At 37.4% G+C, this 18,204-nt stretch overlaps 1 protein-coding gene across 2 annotated transcripts in view; it reads left to right on the plus strand.

Moving 5' to 3' along the window:
• Positions 1-17,910, plus strand: part of RXYLT1 (ribitol xylosyltransferase 1) — an 18,250-nt gene extending 340 nt beyond the window's left edge. The window contains exons 2-6 of one of the 2 annotated variants that reach the window (XM_015629270.2): positions 231-410; positions 1,395-1,497; positions 6,712-7,026; positions 8,702-8,872; positions 9,936-17,910. In XM_015629270.2, coding sequence (XP_015484756.1) covers positions 231-410; positions 1,395-1,497; positions 6,712-7,026; positions 8,702-8,872; positions 9,936-10,353 — 1,187 coding nt within the window. In that variant the 3' untranslated portion in view covers positions 10,354-17,910. Of the gene's footprint in view, positions 1-230; positions 411-1,394; positions 1,498-3,451; positions 3,520-6,711; positions 7,027-8,701; positions 8,873-9,935 lie in introns of those variants that run through there. The other variant, XM_015629271.2, reaches the window with a different exon arrangement.
• The last annotated feature ends 294 nt before the right edge of the window (positions 17,911-18,204 follow it).

Here is an 18,204-nt window from a genome sequence, read left to right on the forward strand (position 1 = left end):
TCCCGCAGGGGGGCCGTGGTGGCGCCGTGCGGCCCGGTGGCGGAGAGAGGGCGGCGGTGGATGTGGTGGTGATGGTAGCCATGGTGGTGGTAGCCATGGTGGTGTTCCCTGCCCAGGGCTGAAGGATGGTTGTCAGGTGCAGCGTGAAATTACGAATTTGAGAAAATTCGTCAGTCTTCCTAAAGCTGTGAATTTGATTTTTTTTTTTTTAATGTAAATCACGCTTTTAGGTTTCACAGATCATGTTGCCTTGGGAAATGAAGAGTGGAATCCATGGGATGCGGATGAGAAAAACGAGCTGGCTGCTTCTCAGCAGAGATATGAAGCTAATCTTAAAATGATAAAATATGCGAGGTCTCACCTAGAACAGACCAATCTTAGAGTACAGATTTGGGGCAAAGCAGCAATTGGTAAGCAGATGTAGTCCATGTCTACTGGTTATTTAGCCTTTCTGGTATAACACTTTTCTCTGTTTCCTGATCATTAAAATTTATGTATATGATTCAATAATATGCATATTGGTACATGAGGGCTATTAAGGAAATCCTAGCTGTTACTCAAATTCATAGCAATATAAGAAGTTGAACTCCAGTTTCTTTGTATCAGTTCCTTTCCAGGCTTTTTTTCTGCATCTGTCAAGGAGAATGTCTCAGTTGGCAAAGAAACACAGTTACCTTTTAAATCCAGTCTAGTTTCCAGTATGATGCAAGGAGAGGCCTCTTACTTGCCTAACCAGATTATTTTTGTCAAATTTACACTTGGTGAAATAAAGCATGACACAGTGAGAAATAAAGTGTTTTCTGTATTGCAGTGTACTGTAGTACTACTGTCACTTATGAACTTGGAAATTCTTCTCTTGTGGAAGATACTGAGTTTCCCCTCTATACAAACTGAGAGCCAAGGTCTCCTCAAGCTTTTCAGCTACTGCTGAAGACACATCACTGTTCTTACTTTAGGTTTTTTGTGAATGCTGGGCTTACAGTTAAACTTTCATGTAGCATTGTAGACCACATAGGTATATTACCTGGTATATTACCATCATAAAAATAGGTGCATTTCACAAAAGCTTAAGAGAAGTATGCTTGTCCTTAAAATGCCAGGTAATATTTGCTCATTTTTAGTGGTACATGTGCTGGGAAGAGTTGCTAACAGAAGCAGTAGTGTATATCTTCATCTGCTGATACTTTGTCAACCAAAGAATCTTTTTAAATGCTAATGTGGAAAAAAATAATCTTTACTAATTCCAAGTCATATTATGCAAGAAGCTCTAACATTTTTTTCCCAAGTTCTTATGTTGTGATGCTTTTGTGTTTTCCAGAAATAATTTTTTTTTGGAGTGTAGAGTAGGCAAAATCTGTACATTCAAATTTTCCAACATGTCTTTATTTACGTAGGTCTTTACCTTTGGCAACATATTTTTGGGGGGCACCTTGAGCCAGCTGATGTGACTGCACAGTGGAGAGAAGGAAGCCAAAAAGCAGGAAAAACATACTTCAGGTATTGTTCATGATGTTGATTTCAATTGTGTAAACTTTAAGAAATAATTAATTGGAAAGTTAAATTAAATAATGCACTGCTCAAGCATTATTTTGCCTATCTCAGAGTTGTGGTTATTTTAATACAGTTGCAAATACTTTAATTCTGTAATATTTTGATAACTATGGAATATGCACACAGCTTCTCATTGAAAATTACCATTTCTACACAGAAACACATACTTGATAAATCTAACCAATTCTAGACCAAACATGTCACTGTTAAAAAATAGAAAACTAGGGAGCAATTTAATCTGCTTTATGATGGCTTGTGTTATTAAAAAAAATATGAAAAAACTTAACAATGCTGAGAGAAAGAACAGCCAAGAAACCTCGGTGGCAGGGTCAGGATACAACCCCAAGAACAGTTGGGCTTGGGGGCTCATAGCTGATGAAGCCAGGCATGCATATGTGAGGCAGGAAGATGTCTCCTGCTATTTGGTCTCTGCTGTATTCAGGGAAAAGGGACTTGGCTCATTCATTCATAAATAGGAATGTGTCAAAACCATAATTTGTTTCTTTTTATAACAAAGTCTATCTGTGAGACCTAGCTTCTGGTTACCTACTTGATTTGCAAACAAAAATTTTGTATGGAAGAGAAGATTTCACTTAAAGCACTGTTTACTTTAACAGTGGTGTTTGATCTGTGATCAAGTATGTTTTAAGACTATTATCAAATATTATATATTATTCAGTGAATAATATAGAGCTTTTCTCTGTGTCCCTATTTAATACAGTTTTAATGCTTTCTGTGAGGATACAGTGGAAGCTGAAGGATTTTTTTTCTATTTGGCCAGTTATCCAGTCTGCAGAAGTAGGTCTCCTGCAACATTTAGTCCCTTGCACCAGGACTGACCTGTTAAAAAAGTTTTATCTTAATAAATAAATTACACAGTTAAGTGAGTTTAACTTCTGAAACATGTGTTGCTTTAAAAGGCTGTTTTTCCCTTGCACAAGATGTGGTTCTAGTTGAAATATTTGAAGGTAGTGTTTGAAGTACACCTGTGATTGTGAATTGAAAGGAGGTTTTAAGTGATCACAAAACTTCTAAAAATTATTTTGAATTGTTTATCAAAGTGTCTAACAGTGAGCACGGTACAGGCCATAGAGTCTTTTCAGAAGAAATAGATGAATTTATATACTCTTCAACAGAAAAAGCTGTATTCCTTGTCTGCAAATAAAAGATGATCCTACAAGTTGAGAGAATCAACTATGAATGATGCTACTGCATCTTGGTAGTCTCCTTGACAGAGCAATAGAGCTTTAAATTCACTAATACAGAGAAAGGATATAGCCCTTTGTTTGAATATTGAACCAGTGCAGTCATAGTGGCAAAAGAATTTGTTGTTTCCAGAGTCTGCCATGATAAGTTATCTTCCTGGTATTGACATGCGAATTTCTTCAAGCTCTTGCTTTTCACATTTATAACATGAAAACAATTTGCTCTGCTTAATGAGTCTGCCACTTGACTGATTATGGTTATTTTCTTTCTAGTGTGCCTGTTTCAGATGATTAATAACCTCACATGTTTCCTTAGGATATGCATCTTTCAAAGAAAGACTTCTATACTTGCATTTAAATACCTTCTTGTTATGTCTAGATGAGCCAGGGATAATCAAGTCCCTATTTTAATTTCAACTTGGATGCTAGGCCCTATAAAAATACAAAGCTTAAGTTTAGTACCAACATAGCAAAGGTTGACTTCTGACAGACTAGTAGAAACTTGTTGTGCAAAGTATAGAAAATATGCAATATAACTGTTATTTTAACAACTAGGCTTCTGAAATAGCTACTTTTTACTCTATTTGGAAATGTTGTGGAGAAGAATTATGTGATTTTGGTTTCTCACTGGTTATAAGATTTTCTAGAATTGTTTACTGCCTGGCTGAGGTAAATTATCTCCATTTGATTACTAGATGAGGCTAGAGGGAGCTAGCTGAGGTGACATATTTGGAGAATATGTGCTGCTCTGCAGTTTTCTGTGGTAAGTCTAATGATTGTTAAAAAATAGACCTCTGGTGAATGTTTTTAAAGAATACCAAATTTAAAGACACAAAAATGCCAAAATATCACTTGAACGCAGTTGCATGAATAAGTCCATTTTGTGTGTATATATATATATGTTTGATGGAAAATACACATCTCTGTTATGGATGTTGATGGGTTCATGTTTTCACCAAAGAAATTGCCAAAAAATACATAAAGTATCAGCTTCTGCATAAAATGCGGATTTTTTTATTTAAAAACAGGAGGGGAGAGGAACTTCATAGCTGCGGATTTTAGTAACATCTTGGCCCATTCATACAAAAAGCAAGAGAGCAGGATTTAACACTTTCTCTCGCTTGAAGCAATTCACATTCTTCTCTTCTGTCATCTAGGAAGGTGTTGTATAGCACAGAGTGCCAAACTTCTTACCTCTTTATTTGGTAAGAGCTTTCCTAAATTTCTGTTCCACTAAGTCACACCCTCTCTATTTTATAAACATTCAGTGCTGCATTGCCTCAGTCAACCAGGAGAGGTTTCTGTCTATCAAAGGATTCCACCTGGGATATTTCTAGCAATTTAGTTTTACTAAAACCCCATAGTGAAGCTTTTTGAAAATCCAGAAACACTACATCCACTGGTTCCTCTTTATCTTACTGACATGCTCATAGATCTTCATCAAATCAGTGAAACAGGGTAACTCATTTCTAGCAGTCTTTATCCTTATATGTAATCAGTGATCTTACCTTACCTATTGATCTTACCTTACCTATTGATCTGATCCGTGATCTTACTGCTTATTACAGATTCTTCCAGAGAGGGAATTAATACTGACTGTTCTCCAGAGTCCTGTCAAGTTGTTTTTGTAGATATGGTGTAAATATGGTGAACCACTTAGCAAGCATAGTGTTTCTTCATAGTGACAGCTGCATGCCTCTGCCAGCAGTTCTGCAATTCTGTGTTCCTTCAAAACTCTCAAGTGAATGCTATCCAGGTTCAAATCCTCCATTTGATACACTATTTCTGATCTTCAACTTTTTATTTCTTGCTGAAGCAAGAAATGTGTGGGAATCTCCCTTACTTTTCTGTTAAGCCATAATGGGGCTGGGGGGGAGGTTCTGTGTTGTTTACTTTTTGGATTGAAGCACACAGCACGTCTAGGCTTCTTATACAGTGTTTTTGAACAGTCTACAAGCTCCTTGAAAGTTTCTTGTGATATGGACTGCTCCTTTTCAAGTTCTTTTCATGTTTTTTCTTTCATTTTTCTGTAATTTCTTTATTGCATATGGATTATCTCTGTGCTGGATGTATTTATTACAATTTCTCATGCTGCAAGTGTTAAATTTAATCATTGCTGTTACAGAATGGCTAACCCCTTCAGAATGGGCACTATAGGACCCAGTCTAAAACAGCATCTTTTTGTATGGCTGTCTATGACTAGAAAGGAAAAATAAGGGCTTTGTAGAAAGCAAGTCATGTATTTAGTCCAAAAAATGTAACCTTTCCATATTATCTTTGATCTAGCCATCATATGCATACTTAGTACTGTTGGGATGATTTCCTTAATTTTGCAGCCTCTGTAATCTCTGTTCTGTTTCCCAATCCCAACTGAGTTCTGACTGGGAGTTAATAGTACAACTCTAGCATGGTGGTTTAATTATTAAAGTATGGGATTGATGAGACTTGCACCATGTTACTTTTTCCCCCCACCCTGTAATTTTATACCATTCAACTTCATGTATTCTTACACACAGGTCATTGCTTCCTAACCTGTACATCTTGTTATTGCTGTAAAGCTGTTGAAGTGCTGTGTCATAGAAAAAACCCTTTTTCCTGAAGCCTCTTTTCAAGGTGATCACTGGACCTGTACATACTTTGTCCCTATTTTAGGCATTTCAAAACTCAAGGTATCCTCTCTTAGGAATTCTAGTGATTCCGTTCTCATTGTCTGTTAAACTTTGGATTTAAGTCTTGATGTGACTTAACATTTAATGTATTAGAAGTCTTGATTCCAAGTCATGAGTCTTACAAATCTCTGCTCCAAAATACATCACTCCCACCAAGCCAACAGCATGTTGGCTTAACGTGGGTTTAAAATACACTTGTCTAAGGTCAGTTTGTTTGACATAACCTCACTGGAATAGTTTCTACAGCTTTTGTGGTGAGGGTGTTTTTTCTTCAGTAAGTATATTTGAGCTAAAACTAGCTGTTAGTCTCAGCACTTAATGAGTTAAAACTCATGCGGATTCTAAATTAAGTTTTGCTGGTAGCTGAAAAACTAGCAATGCAGCAGACCTAGAAAACCAGCACTTAACTGGCTCCTAGAAAAAAAATACTGTTTTCTGTCCTTTTTCCCAAGCTGTGTAACTGCTACCTCTTTGCACTCAGTCAATAATCCCTTAACACACCAGGTAACTGAAGAGCAGGAGCTGGCAAATACTGATTTATTTCACTGCAGTTCATAAATGGCTTTTGTCAGATAACTTGGAAACAATTAAAGATTTAACGATTTTGCTATGTGACTGAAATTCTTCCATTAAATACATTGTGCAAGATTTAGAAATGCTATTTTATAACTAAAATGTTTATGTTTACTACTTTATATCAGAGCCTCAAGTTTGACCTGGGTCATACAACTAACCTAAGTTTACATTCAGATATTTCTTGTGTTATCGATTCTACTCAGTAGAAACTTAATCAAAATACTGAGAAAAGAGCTAAGCAAGACAAGCTATCTCTCTTAATGATACCAGATTTAGTGTAGTCTTCAAGTTTTGGGAAGGACCTCTCTCTTGTTCTAACACAGCATTCATTATTACTGGACTTAAGAAAATGTTTAACCTTTAGCGAACATCAAGGTACACCCTTTTTTGAAAGGTGATTTACACACATTCTAAGGTCTGAGTATGGTATTAGTTCTGATTTATTGACAAAATACCTTATTGAAGTAAATCACCTTTTTCCTGAATAAAAATGAAAGCAGCTTTACTCCTGTGCTAAGCAGTAGATACTATCAACAGAAGTGGTTATAGCTGCACAGTAATTTTGCAGTATATTGCATTTAGTTTATCAAAGAAAAAATAATGGAGTGCATACTCCGTTATTGTGTAGAAAGACTAGCTAGAAGATTGAAGTCGATAATTTGTCTTACAAAGTCTAGCTTTATTTAGTGTTGTATTTTGGCTTTTCCCAGCTTCCTCACCGGCCCATCTGTGGTTCCCGGCTACTTCTCGGTGGAAGCGGAGCATGTGGTGCTGGTGCTGAACGGGAGGGAGCCGGCGAAGATCGCCTACGCCACGCAGTGGCTGCACTATGCACAGACCCTGATGGAGACCCGCAAAATCCAGCACGTGGCAGTGCTGCTTCTCGGGAGCGAGCAGTGCAACAACGCCTGGATTCAGCCATACCTGAAACGAAACGGGGGATTTGTAAATCTGCTCTTTGTTACATATGACTATGCCTTCGTAAATGAAGAAGATATTTTCCAGTGGCCTTTAGGAGTAGCTACGTAAGTGCCATAGACAGGAGTTGCAATTGATTAATTAATTGTTGTGCATGAGGTATGGAAAATATGACTGAGTGTTACTGCTGATGCCCAAAACAATTGTAATAATTAAATTGCAGAACACGATCCTATCAGTCAATTTCTAAATCGGGCATTGGAGTCTTTGAAAGTTGCATTTAGCAATAAAAATGATAACAGAAAAGAATACTCGTGTTAAGGAGACTTTAGGAAAATGAACCTGTGTCTTCTAAAGTTTTCTGTTTATTCATTCTTCAGTAGATTTGCTCTTGAGATTTATCATAACTGCTGATGTAATATGTTCCAATTACATGGAGATTCAAAAGATGTTTATGTAACTAAATAACCTTTTATTAGTGGCAGGTACTATTAGTTCAGGAAAGGAAGGAGTACTTTTTTTAACCTCCATTATGGCTCAAAAGACTTCTGTTTGGAGTTGTTACACTCCACTATCACAGCAGTGTAAGCTGGCTTAACTGCTTGTTTAAAAAAATCCATTTTTGTTGTGCTCAAGTGCTCAGACTACTTATGTGGACTAAATAAAGTTTCAGCTAGATATACTACTTCATATAGATGTATTACTTCATATTAGCAGAGTTTATAGTGGTTTAGCTACTTACCAGCGTAATAGAAGCTGAAAGGAATACAGGATTATTTTCATATCTTGTGTTGAATTTGAATTCAATATCCTGTATTGATCCAGTTGGCTCAACAAGCTGGAAAACTGTATAGAGCTTTTTTGTATACAATTTGAATTTGTTCACAGTGTCTCTGAAATATACAAAATTTGGACTCTTGATGGTGTCAAAGAATTGATGGCACTGTAAGTTCCTGAGTGGAAAGATGATGAGTTTTGAGATACAGAGATTAAGGTGACAGTTAAGAGAAAGCAACAGCACTTCAAGCAATAAGCTAGGGTGCAGAGCTGGGTGGAGAAAGATAAATTTGGTATCAAAATGGGGTTCCTGGCCTTTGCATAAAATGGCTGTAAAAAAATGGGGTTAAAGGCATTAAAATATGCCAGATTTTCCAAATAAAGAGAGAAAATGAAGATGTAGAATGATGCAAAAATATTTATCATGAAGGGACAAATGGTTATTAGAAACTAAGTGAATTAACATTCATCATGCAGTAGGAGAATGAGGGAAGGACTGCCCCATCAAATAATGTACAACAAGTTATTGAGGAGTCAAAAGATAAGAATATTGAAATTCACTCAGGTCTAGGTGAGATTTTGCACTGAGAGGTTACCAGTGGTATTTTCAGTAGATAAGCACATCCAGAGATCAAGGTAGGTGAGGCTTATGTGCCATTGTTAGCGTTAAACTGGCCATTTCAGTCAAAACTTGTTGTTTCATCAAGAACAGCTTCTTTGGAAAAGCATGTTAGGACATTCTGTAATACGTACATATAATATTTCTGATGTTGAAAGAAGGTGTAAGTATTCTGGAAACTTTGTGAAGGGACTGATGGGGGCAAAGGGAATAAAGACATAATTTTAGGAGAGGACTTGAATTGGTTTACTTGTGGGTTGGTCTGTATAGATAGGGATTGGCAACAAGTAGGTGGGTTTAGTTTTAAAATATGATGCACTGAAAAATAAATGCTGCAAAATGTTTTCCTTTGATATAGTTGTCTAACTTACACATTGTTTTTACAGCTACAGAAATTTTCCGGTTGTGGAACCCAGCTGGTCAATGCTACATGATCCAAGATCATATCTATGTAATTTCTTAGGAACAGTTTATAAGAATTCTTCTAGAGAAACCCTAATTGAAATTCTGAAACAGGATGGGCTTGACAAACTTTGCTGGATTGCAGCCAGAGAACAGTAAGACTTTAATATACTTCATGAAAATATTGAGGTTTTTGTCTGGTTCATTATTACCAATCTTTTATTGAGTGTTAAAAAATAGTACAAATTAAGGTAATCAGTCCTGTAGGGTAATTGTAAGGTAATTAGTTGGGATATTGCAGAGACTCTTAGTTTAGGTCATCATAACATAACTTCCTTCCTGTTATATTTTACATAAGGCACATTCTTAAATCTAGTATAGAAAAATCTTCTACATATATATATAAAAGTATCAAAGACCATCTGTTTTTTTCTTACAAATATTTGATTATGAGAAGAAACACTTCTCCTGTATTTTGTGGAGTTTAATGTCTTTCTAGAGGAAGGAAGACAGCCATATTTTGTTGTGTTCCACATGATAGTGGATTTAATCTGTACAGCACAGTTATTTTTGACTAACAAGAGTAGGGTTCTGATTCTGTTTCTTAACTTTGAAAAGCATCACCTCTAAAATGCTGGATAGCAGGCACAGTGGTGCTCAGTTAGACCTCAGCTGCCCTGATGAAGAGTCTCAGGAGATGGATTGTATCTGTGACACAAACTCTTATCTCCCAGACATACTGAGACACTTCAAATAGATGAATTCAGGTTAAACAAATTGCTGTGTGTCCTAGCTTTTGAAGAGCAAGCCTCTTCTGAGGCCAAAAAAAGTCATTAAAAAGTCCATTGAGTGTCTCCCTTTTTGTCTGTTTCTAAAGTGTGCTGTGAAGTAAATTGATGTATGCATCATCCAAGTCATGCAGAAGATTTGAAGTGGCGTTTCAATTTGTTTCTTACACTTCTAAGTATTAATAATTTCTGAAAAGGGCCACATATTACAATCTATTTTTAACAGTGACATTTTCAATACATTTTTAGAAGTCTTTTAAAAGCAGTGAAGACTAAAAAGTAAAAGTCAATTGACTGTGTGCGTAATATAAAATTTTTACACTGATAGCTTTTTCAGTTTTATAAATAATAGAAATTAAAGCGTATCTCTATTTTTTCATTGTGGTACCTGTGAGAAAAATACTAATTTTCACTCCTTTTGCCTTCCTAGGTGGCAGCCTCAAGAAACAAATGAAAGTTTCAAAAACTATCAAGATGCCTTGCTGCAGAGTGATTTGACATTGTGCCCAGTGGGAATAAATACAGAATGTTACAGAATTTATGAGGCTTGTTCATATGGATCTCTGCCCGTTATAGAAGATGTAATGACACCGGGTGATTGCGGAAATTCATCAATGTACCACAGTGCTCCACTGCAATTATTAAAAACCATGGGGGCTCCATTTATCTTTATTAGAGACTGGAAAGAGCTTCCTGTGATTCTAGAGAAAGAAAAAAAACTGAGCTTACAAGAAAAGATTCAAAGGAGAAAAAAGCTATTAGAATGGTATCAAAACTTCAAAGCATGGATGAGACAAAAATTCATTAATACTTTGGAAAATTCATTTTTGCCCAGTGATAAAGGATAAATTGTCCCTTTTGAAAATCTATAATAGATGACAGCTTAATTTCCATTAACCTGAGGCAGCTTTTACTTAAAAGTAACCTCGCAGGACAGATGCATTCCTTTTAAAGTCAATGGAATTGCTCTAAGCTTGGCCAAGAGCTGCATTTGGCCCTCCATCCTTAATGATTTTCAGAGAGGTTGTTGACATAATAGGATGGTACCAGGATGACAACAATTTTGTTACTATTTTCAAAATTTCTATGTCGCTGTGCGACTTGATCAAGTTTTTTAAGGATAATATCTTTGAGCATGTGAATTTGGTAAAATCCAACATACGAACATCACTTGTGTTTGAAGAAAAGAGAATGGAGGGTGTATTTTACAGGGTAATTTATTAGAGAGACTACAAAGTAAAAGCATTATGACAAAGTTGCCAGGTTTATCAAATTCTGGTAAGTGCTTGTTTTGAAAATGTGAACTGTTTACTTGGTTGACATTTCATTTCCAGGAAAGTGACCATAATGCTAAAGATTCTGGAATAAAAATGTGTATTTCAAGGTAAAAATAGAGAACTCTTTCTTGAAAATACTTGATAGCAATATATTTCATCTTGATTTTCAGGTAAAAAAATTACTTTCTTTAATTTCTTTTTAGTCTTGGGCCATACCTTTCTGCTTTTCTGGTCTTTTGTTAGCTGTAGTTACAGCTGCACATTCAGAACACCGGGCCTTAGACATGAACCTGCTTGTAGCTTATCTGGTTGCTCAAAATCTGCTGAAGCTCGTCAATGCCAAAAAATGGCAGAAGTGTAATAAGGTAAGAAGTGTAATGCATGTTTATGGTACTATGTATACCATGAACAGTTTCAATGCTTTTTTGTTAAACCTAGCCAAAGCGATCTATTCCTGTTCTTGAGTGTGAGCAGTTCCCTCCAGTGTGTTCTGCTGAGCAGTAGGACTGCACACACACCACTGCCATACCAAAGGGGTGTGGTAGCCACTTCTGTCTGACCACAGCATGACACATGGGTTCATTCTCCCACAGGCATTAAAAGGCCAGTGCAACTGTACAGCTACGTAGATAAGACATTTGTGTACTGTCTAGTTCTGGAGTATATATATCACACAAGAACACTTCACTAGGTAATCTAAATTGTCTGTCTAACATGAACTTCTGTAACTTACCACCCACACATTTATTCTGAAGTGTCCTGCAGTTGCAGTACAATGCAAACATACTCCATTCAGCTGAGGTGAAGTACAACAGTGAGTTGATGAGCACTGCTTGTAGGTGCACCTTGTTAGACCAAATTCACAACAAATGTCCGTACTTAGGATCTGAAGCCCATCAGTAGTACACAGCACCCAAGGATTAGAGAAAGCTTGAGTATCTACAGTAATCATGGAATGCTTTGGGTTGGAAGGGAGCTTAAGGATCATGAACCTTCCCCTGCCATGGGCACTGTCCCAGGTTGCTCAGAGCCCCATCCAGCCTGGCCTTGGAATGAATCCAGCTTCGTGGATGAGGCATCCACATCTTTTTGTGGACAACCTGTTCCCATGTCTCACCACTGTGTGACAGTGCTGTATTTTTCCTCTAGTAGAGTCTTTATTTCTAAACAAGATACGAAACTGCAGAACAATTACTTAGAGCAGTGTTTCTCAACTTGTCAGCAGGAGATCCCTTGGCACTCCTGCAAGATTTCAAGAAACTGCAGAAAACAGCTCTGAAAAGTCTTTATCAGTCAGCTGACTTTTGTTATAAAAGAGGATGGAGCTCCTAAAAAAATCATACTGTGCAGGTTGAAGTCTGAAAAGCAGTTGAGTGTTACTTGGGTCATCAGCAAAATAAAGATGCTGCTACTGATGTGGTCATTTCTAAGTAAACGTTTTTTCAAACTCATGGCAATTGTGTGTTAAGGGAGGCTGAAATGTACTGAAATTTTAGTGGAATTTCACTTTGCAGCTGCTTGCCTGCTTGGCGAGTTCAAAGGGAATTATTTTATCTATTGAACCAATTCTTGACAGTTCAGAGTTTTCAGTCCAGCAGGAATTGGCACCAAGAGTTTTTTCTTGTGTTCTATTTCTAGTGCTAATGGAGCAAAACATCTTGAAGTCAAGGGAGGGATTCCTAACACATTAGGCAGGTGCTAGTGTTCTAATTGCTTTCTCATTCCACTGTCCAACTTGTGGAAGAAATTGTCAACTCTGCTCTATTTAGATCCAGAGCTGAGCAAGACCACAAAAGGGACCTTGGTAAAGAAAGGATGAGACTGAGGGAGGAAAGACAGTGAGGACTGCAAGAAATCAGAGAGGGTGTCATACAGTGGTAGAGGACACTGGTTAAAACAAGGGAAGTGGTTAAGCCACTGGCAAAAAAAGATGGCATGCCACATCCACATAGGAGTAGATAGTATCTATTGTCAGTGAGAAGATAATGAATCAATTCAGGTGTTTAATACTAAGAGGAGAATGATTTGATTGCATGCTCTGATTTTGCGCTTAGCTGTCAGGTTCAATACTGGGATCATGAAACATCGCTTTCCCAGCACAGAACAATGCCTCTTGTGACTGTGCCTGGTGTTTCTTGGAGACATGCACAGTACTGAGCCTGTCTGGAGCTGGAATGCCAACTGTAGCTCCAGATGTTAGATTGCTAATTATGTGATGTTTTGCATCACGCTTAGATTAGTGTGTGGAGTACATAACTCTACCAGCTTCATTATCAGAAGCATTTCTTGTTGATGAAGACATTACAAATTAGGCTGAATTGCTTTGCTATGTAAGAAGAAACAGATTCAGCTTTTCCTACCCTTAGGGTAACTCCCCTACGTTATTCTGAGCTCACTGAGTGGCTGTGAACATATGGCATAAACAGTTTAAAAGATCAGCTTCTAGAGAGCAATATGATTGTAAAGAAACATAACCAGTCTTCATAACTGTTTGTAATTCTGTAGATAAGGATGTGGTTTGAAAAGGACCTATCTGCCATTTACTTACTATTCTTGGATATTTAAGTTGTAATAGTGTATTTCACATGTTAGGTTTACCATCTTTCCAGGGCTGAAACTTACACTAGGAGTGATAAAACAGAGAGTTTTCTAGAAGCCTATCTAACAGCAATTACTAAGTTTGAAATAGGATCACTTTGTGCTGGAAGCACCATTTTCTCTCTTGGCTTACTGCCCTCACCAAAACACTTGCAAAACCACAGAAATAAAATCCTGTTGCTTCTTGGCAAATGCTGCATGTTAGTAATAGCCACTAAGAACTGGGTAAACTCAGGAGCAGCTTCCATTCTACTGAGTCCTAAATAGTTCCAATAATTCTTCCTACTGTGATCGGAAAAATGAAGGATGATTGAACAAGATTATGCTTATTTTGGCTTGTACATAAAGATGTACTCTCCCCTGATGTTGGGAGAGGCAAAGGTATTTCAGATGCAGTTCCAACTGTGCTGTAAGAAACTGCTGCTTCCAAGAAAACTGCTAGCATAAGACATGTTGGGACTGCCATTTCCCAATAGCTAAGGATTTTGATGTTTATGTAGTGCTGTGACTCCTACACAGAGGGTTTGATGAATAAGATGAGAAGAGCTGACCTGATGAAAATGTGCCTGAAAGGATGATGTGCAATTTGTATTATATCCCAGGACTCTGTGTTGGTTGGGATTTTTTTTGCTCTCTGAGTTGAAGTTAAATAGTTTGTAAAGTTAAAAAGTTAAGTTAAATAGTTTTTATTATAAACCCTTCAGGGACCATTCCAAAGTGATGCTATAAAAACCATGCTCTACAGCAGAAGTGACAGTGGATCTAAAATCTCATTTGAGCAGTTTGTGCCGTTTCAAAGAAATATAAGGAATTCTTACTCCTCACCAGTCCATGAATTGTAACTTATAATCCTCTTGATAAAAAAACAACTGGAAAAGGTCATGAGAGCAGTGAATATTTAAACTATTTGGGTGGGTCAAATTTCAGGATTTCTTCAGTGTCTCCTGAACAATAAAAACAAGTAAATGGTTTTCAATATATCTTACCCATGTAAATTCCTTTTACTGCTAATCTGAGCATGGAGAACTGCTTTGAATGTTAAAATTTCTCCAGTTTTGAAGGATGTAAAAGCTGAAAAGGTACTAGAGGTAAAATCTGAGGACCAAGAGGAATGCTAAAGAGAAAAAGGTTCATTTAGATTTTGGATTTATTTAATTCAAGGGTTTAAATATCCATCTTAGATTGGAACTACATGTCAGTAAAATGGTGAAGCAAACATTTTCTGTGGCTATGTACCATTATCCCCCTAGGGTCTGGTCATTCAATTTTGCTACTGTTTGAAGTGTCTCGATTCAAGGTCCCATTAGGAGCCCTCAGTCTTCAGAGGAAATGCTACATGTGTTGAGCCAAGAACCTGTTCAAATAGCTGTAGTTCAGTGCCCAAAAGCCAGTGCCTGGTGTTGAGAAGCTGGCCACCCAGCCAGGGGGTGGTACAGTACCATCTCTTACCTCCTAATTGTGCTGATGCCCTGGCAGCACAGGCGCTGTAATCACATTTTCTTCCCTGAACGCTCTTGGATCCTGACTGCAACTCCATGAATGCTGCTATAGTAAAATGCAGGTTATTTCTGATCCACAGTCACACAACACAGATGTGTTTTGTGAAGCATGCCATGAAATAACATGACTCATTCTCTTAGCCACTCTTACACCAGCTTAATCACACAGGAATAGCTTGTGGTAAGAATCATCAAATTGCTTCCTATGTTCAGCAGTCCCGTTTGACAGTGCAAAATTTCTGGATTTCACATGACAGCATTCACCATTCCTATAGTCCAAATTTTTTTCATCTTCAGGAATATATCATTTGTAGGTTGGGCTGCATTTTAAAATAAACAGATCTGAAGTATTACAAACAGCTTCATTAAATACATGCTTTCAGAAGTTATGAGATGCAAAGCGAATGCATCAAACAGAAGTGAGTCATTCACTAAGATCCAGATGAAGATGCAACCCATTGAAAGACAGCAAGTTGTGCAGGTGGCCACAAATGAAGAAAAATAGATCTCTGAATGACTGAAATTTGCCTGATTCTTTCAGATTAAGTTATTCAAACAGCACCAAACTGTTAAATATTGTATTTTGAGTTTGCTCTATCAAAGGGGTTTTGTTCGAGGCCCAAAGTAAGTGATTATCTTCATGTTTTTTCCTCTGCAATTGAATTCTTTTCTGAAGAATAAAGGTAGTTTGTGGATGAGTGGAGATCCACTTTCATATTTTCATAGCAGATGCTGAAACATCTTCCTCTGTGGCTGCTTATTTAATACATTTTCATATTTGTGACACCCCTTGTCAGCAATGTGGCTACCACTGTGCTATATCTATCTTATTGCAGACTTCTCTGGGATGTGAAATACCCTTGGTTCAGACTTTCCATCCAGCCTGGACACTGCCACTACCCAGCTGCCATTTCAGAAACCCAACCACAGAGAACTTCTGTGTTGAATCTCATTGCTCTTACTTTTGACAGAGGGCTGGGGAAGGATGGGATAGGATAGTAATAAGCTCCTGGGGTATTTACCCTCATTCTTACTGAATATGGAAATGGAGAATTAAGGGCAGCTCTGTTTCCCCGAGGGAAAATGGAGTGTATTGATTAATTGCTGTAGGAATATAATGGTATATAAGGAATAATATAATCACACTTCCTTCAAATGCTAGCATAGCTTGAAGACAGCCCATGAGTTTTCTGGTATGCAGTCTTTAATTGCATATCCCTTTTTGCTGGAGGGTTCAATTTATTAATTTAATAGTGTTTTATCAACCTCTGTCAATGCAACCCCTTGCTGGTGGTTGTGGAGTATCATGACTCTTTTACAGTGAAAACTAAATAGTCTTACTAATGCTAAAGTTGAAGACAATTTTCCATCTGATGAGCACACAAGCAGGGATCTGTACTTTATGCCATGTTGTACCAATTTTGCTTCCTTCCCCTCTCTAATCAGACTCTGACTGTTTGTTCTTTTGTGTCTCTTTTCTTTGCTGACCCTCTTTTCACATTGTTATTTTCAGATTAGAGAAAATTGCTTTCTGTCTGGTAGGGATATAATTTCCTTGTACCCACAGAGAATTTCACTGGGTACCCAGTCTTGGAGTAGATGTAATTAGGCTTTTGCTAAATTCCTATTGTAGCAAAACTCGTGCTATGTCACAGCATGCTGCCAAAATATCTCTCCATAGGATATTATGTCTTCTGAGTGCTTGTTTCTTAAACATTTACTCTGCTGTTTAAAATTTTTGACTGTCTGTATTAAGAGTTCAGTAAAAAGGATTAGCTTTGTAGGAGAAAAAAAGAGGGCTAGCTTCAAACATCTCTTTGTTTTCTATCTTACAGCAAGGAATGCTCCTCGTTCCCTGAATGAAACTTCATATGAAACTATAGATACCTGAACACAGCCTATGGTGTTTAACACCAAAGTCTGAGACATTGGCTCGTGACTTCTGGAATCTGACCGTTCCCCGCAACATAAATTACCAGGGCCAAATCCACCTGAGGATATTCTTATCCAGGGTAAAGTCTAGGGCGGGGAAGTTTTGCCTAGATTGGCTGTCCAAAGGACCCGTGCTTTCAACTACTGCCAGGCAGCCTGTGGTGCTTGGCCTCCTGGTGAGCTGTGAAACACCACAAAGTGGTCCTTAAAACTGTTGCTTTTTTTGTTTCTCAATTGCAAATGCATATTTCTCACATGTAGGTAAACAAGAAGTTTCCCAATCCTTGTGTTGGACAACTATACACTTTGAAACTTGGGGAGTTTGAATGTGCTTTGCTCTCACTATCCCAGCAATTTCTACTCTTGGTTAGTATTTTTTGATTGTGAGTTTATATATTGTTTACAAAAGCCTTTAAAATATTTTTTCTTAAACAGCTGACAGCTGGATACAATACTTTTCTGTTTAATACTTAAATCAAGCACTTAACCTGCTTCTGGGTCTGTAATCAACAAGACAATCTCCCCCTATTTTCCTGTTGACTTAAATGGGAGTATTTCAGTTATTAACTGAACCTCCTTTGAACATTAAATTGTTTTATCAAAGAAGCATAGCTTCTCTCTGTTGAATTCACAGCTACCAGTAACACCACCTCCCTCTATCGTCTTGATTGCTCTGATATTTTGTTAGAGGCAGCTCTTCTCCTTCGGGGTTTTGACTAACTTTGTTTCCTCAGACTGTAAGACTACTCATTATCACGGTTATCCTTCTGCTGCTTTCTGCTACAAATAGGCATTATAGATGATCCTGAAGAAGAGATGGTTTTGTTGTGATCTGACATCTTGGAATGACCACACATCACTGTAAATACCTAGTCTCAATATGAGAAGTATAAATATTTCAAAAACTTTGTAACAATTTGTCAGCTGTTTAATGTAGCAAGAGTAACATGACATTCATGTGAAGGGTGTGCTAAATGGCTGACCTAAAACAGTTCAGGAGGCAGACAAGCACTCACTGAATATTATATGAACTTGCAACTACGGTTGACAAAGCAACATATAAGTTGTTAAGAAATAAATACTACTTGTTGTAGTTGAAGAGCTTTTGTTTCAATGCAGTTATTATGTGAATTTCACCTCTGCAAGATGTGATTTCCAAGAGATTCAGGGGAAAAGCCATACTGGAATCATTCCACAAGTATCTCTCTTCATCAAAGTAGCAAACGATTAGTCTTACCACGTCGTCATTTGCTGTTCAGTGAAAGCTGAATCCACTGAGGCTGCAGTGAACATAATGGCATTTAGAGAAAGCCAGTGATCCAGAATAGGCATTACTAATTTATCATAACACCCTATGTGCAAGAGCTTTAGACTCAATTCATGAAGTTGTTTT

This window comes from Parus major, chromosome 1A (assembly GCF_001522545.3).
Source record: "Parus major isolate Abel chromosome 1A, Parus_major1.1, whole genome shotgun sequence".
NCBI lineage: Eukaryota > Metazoa > Chordata > Aves > Passeriformes > Paridae > Parus > Parus major.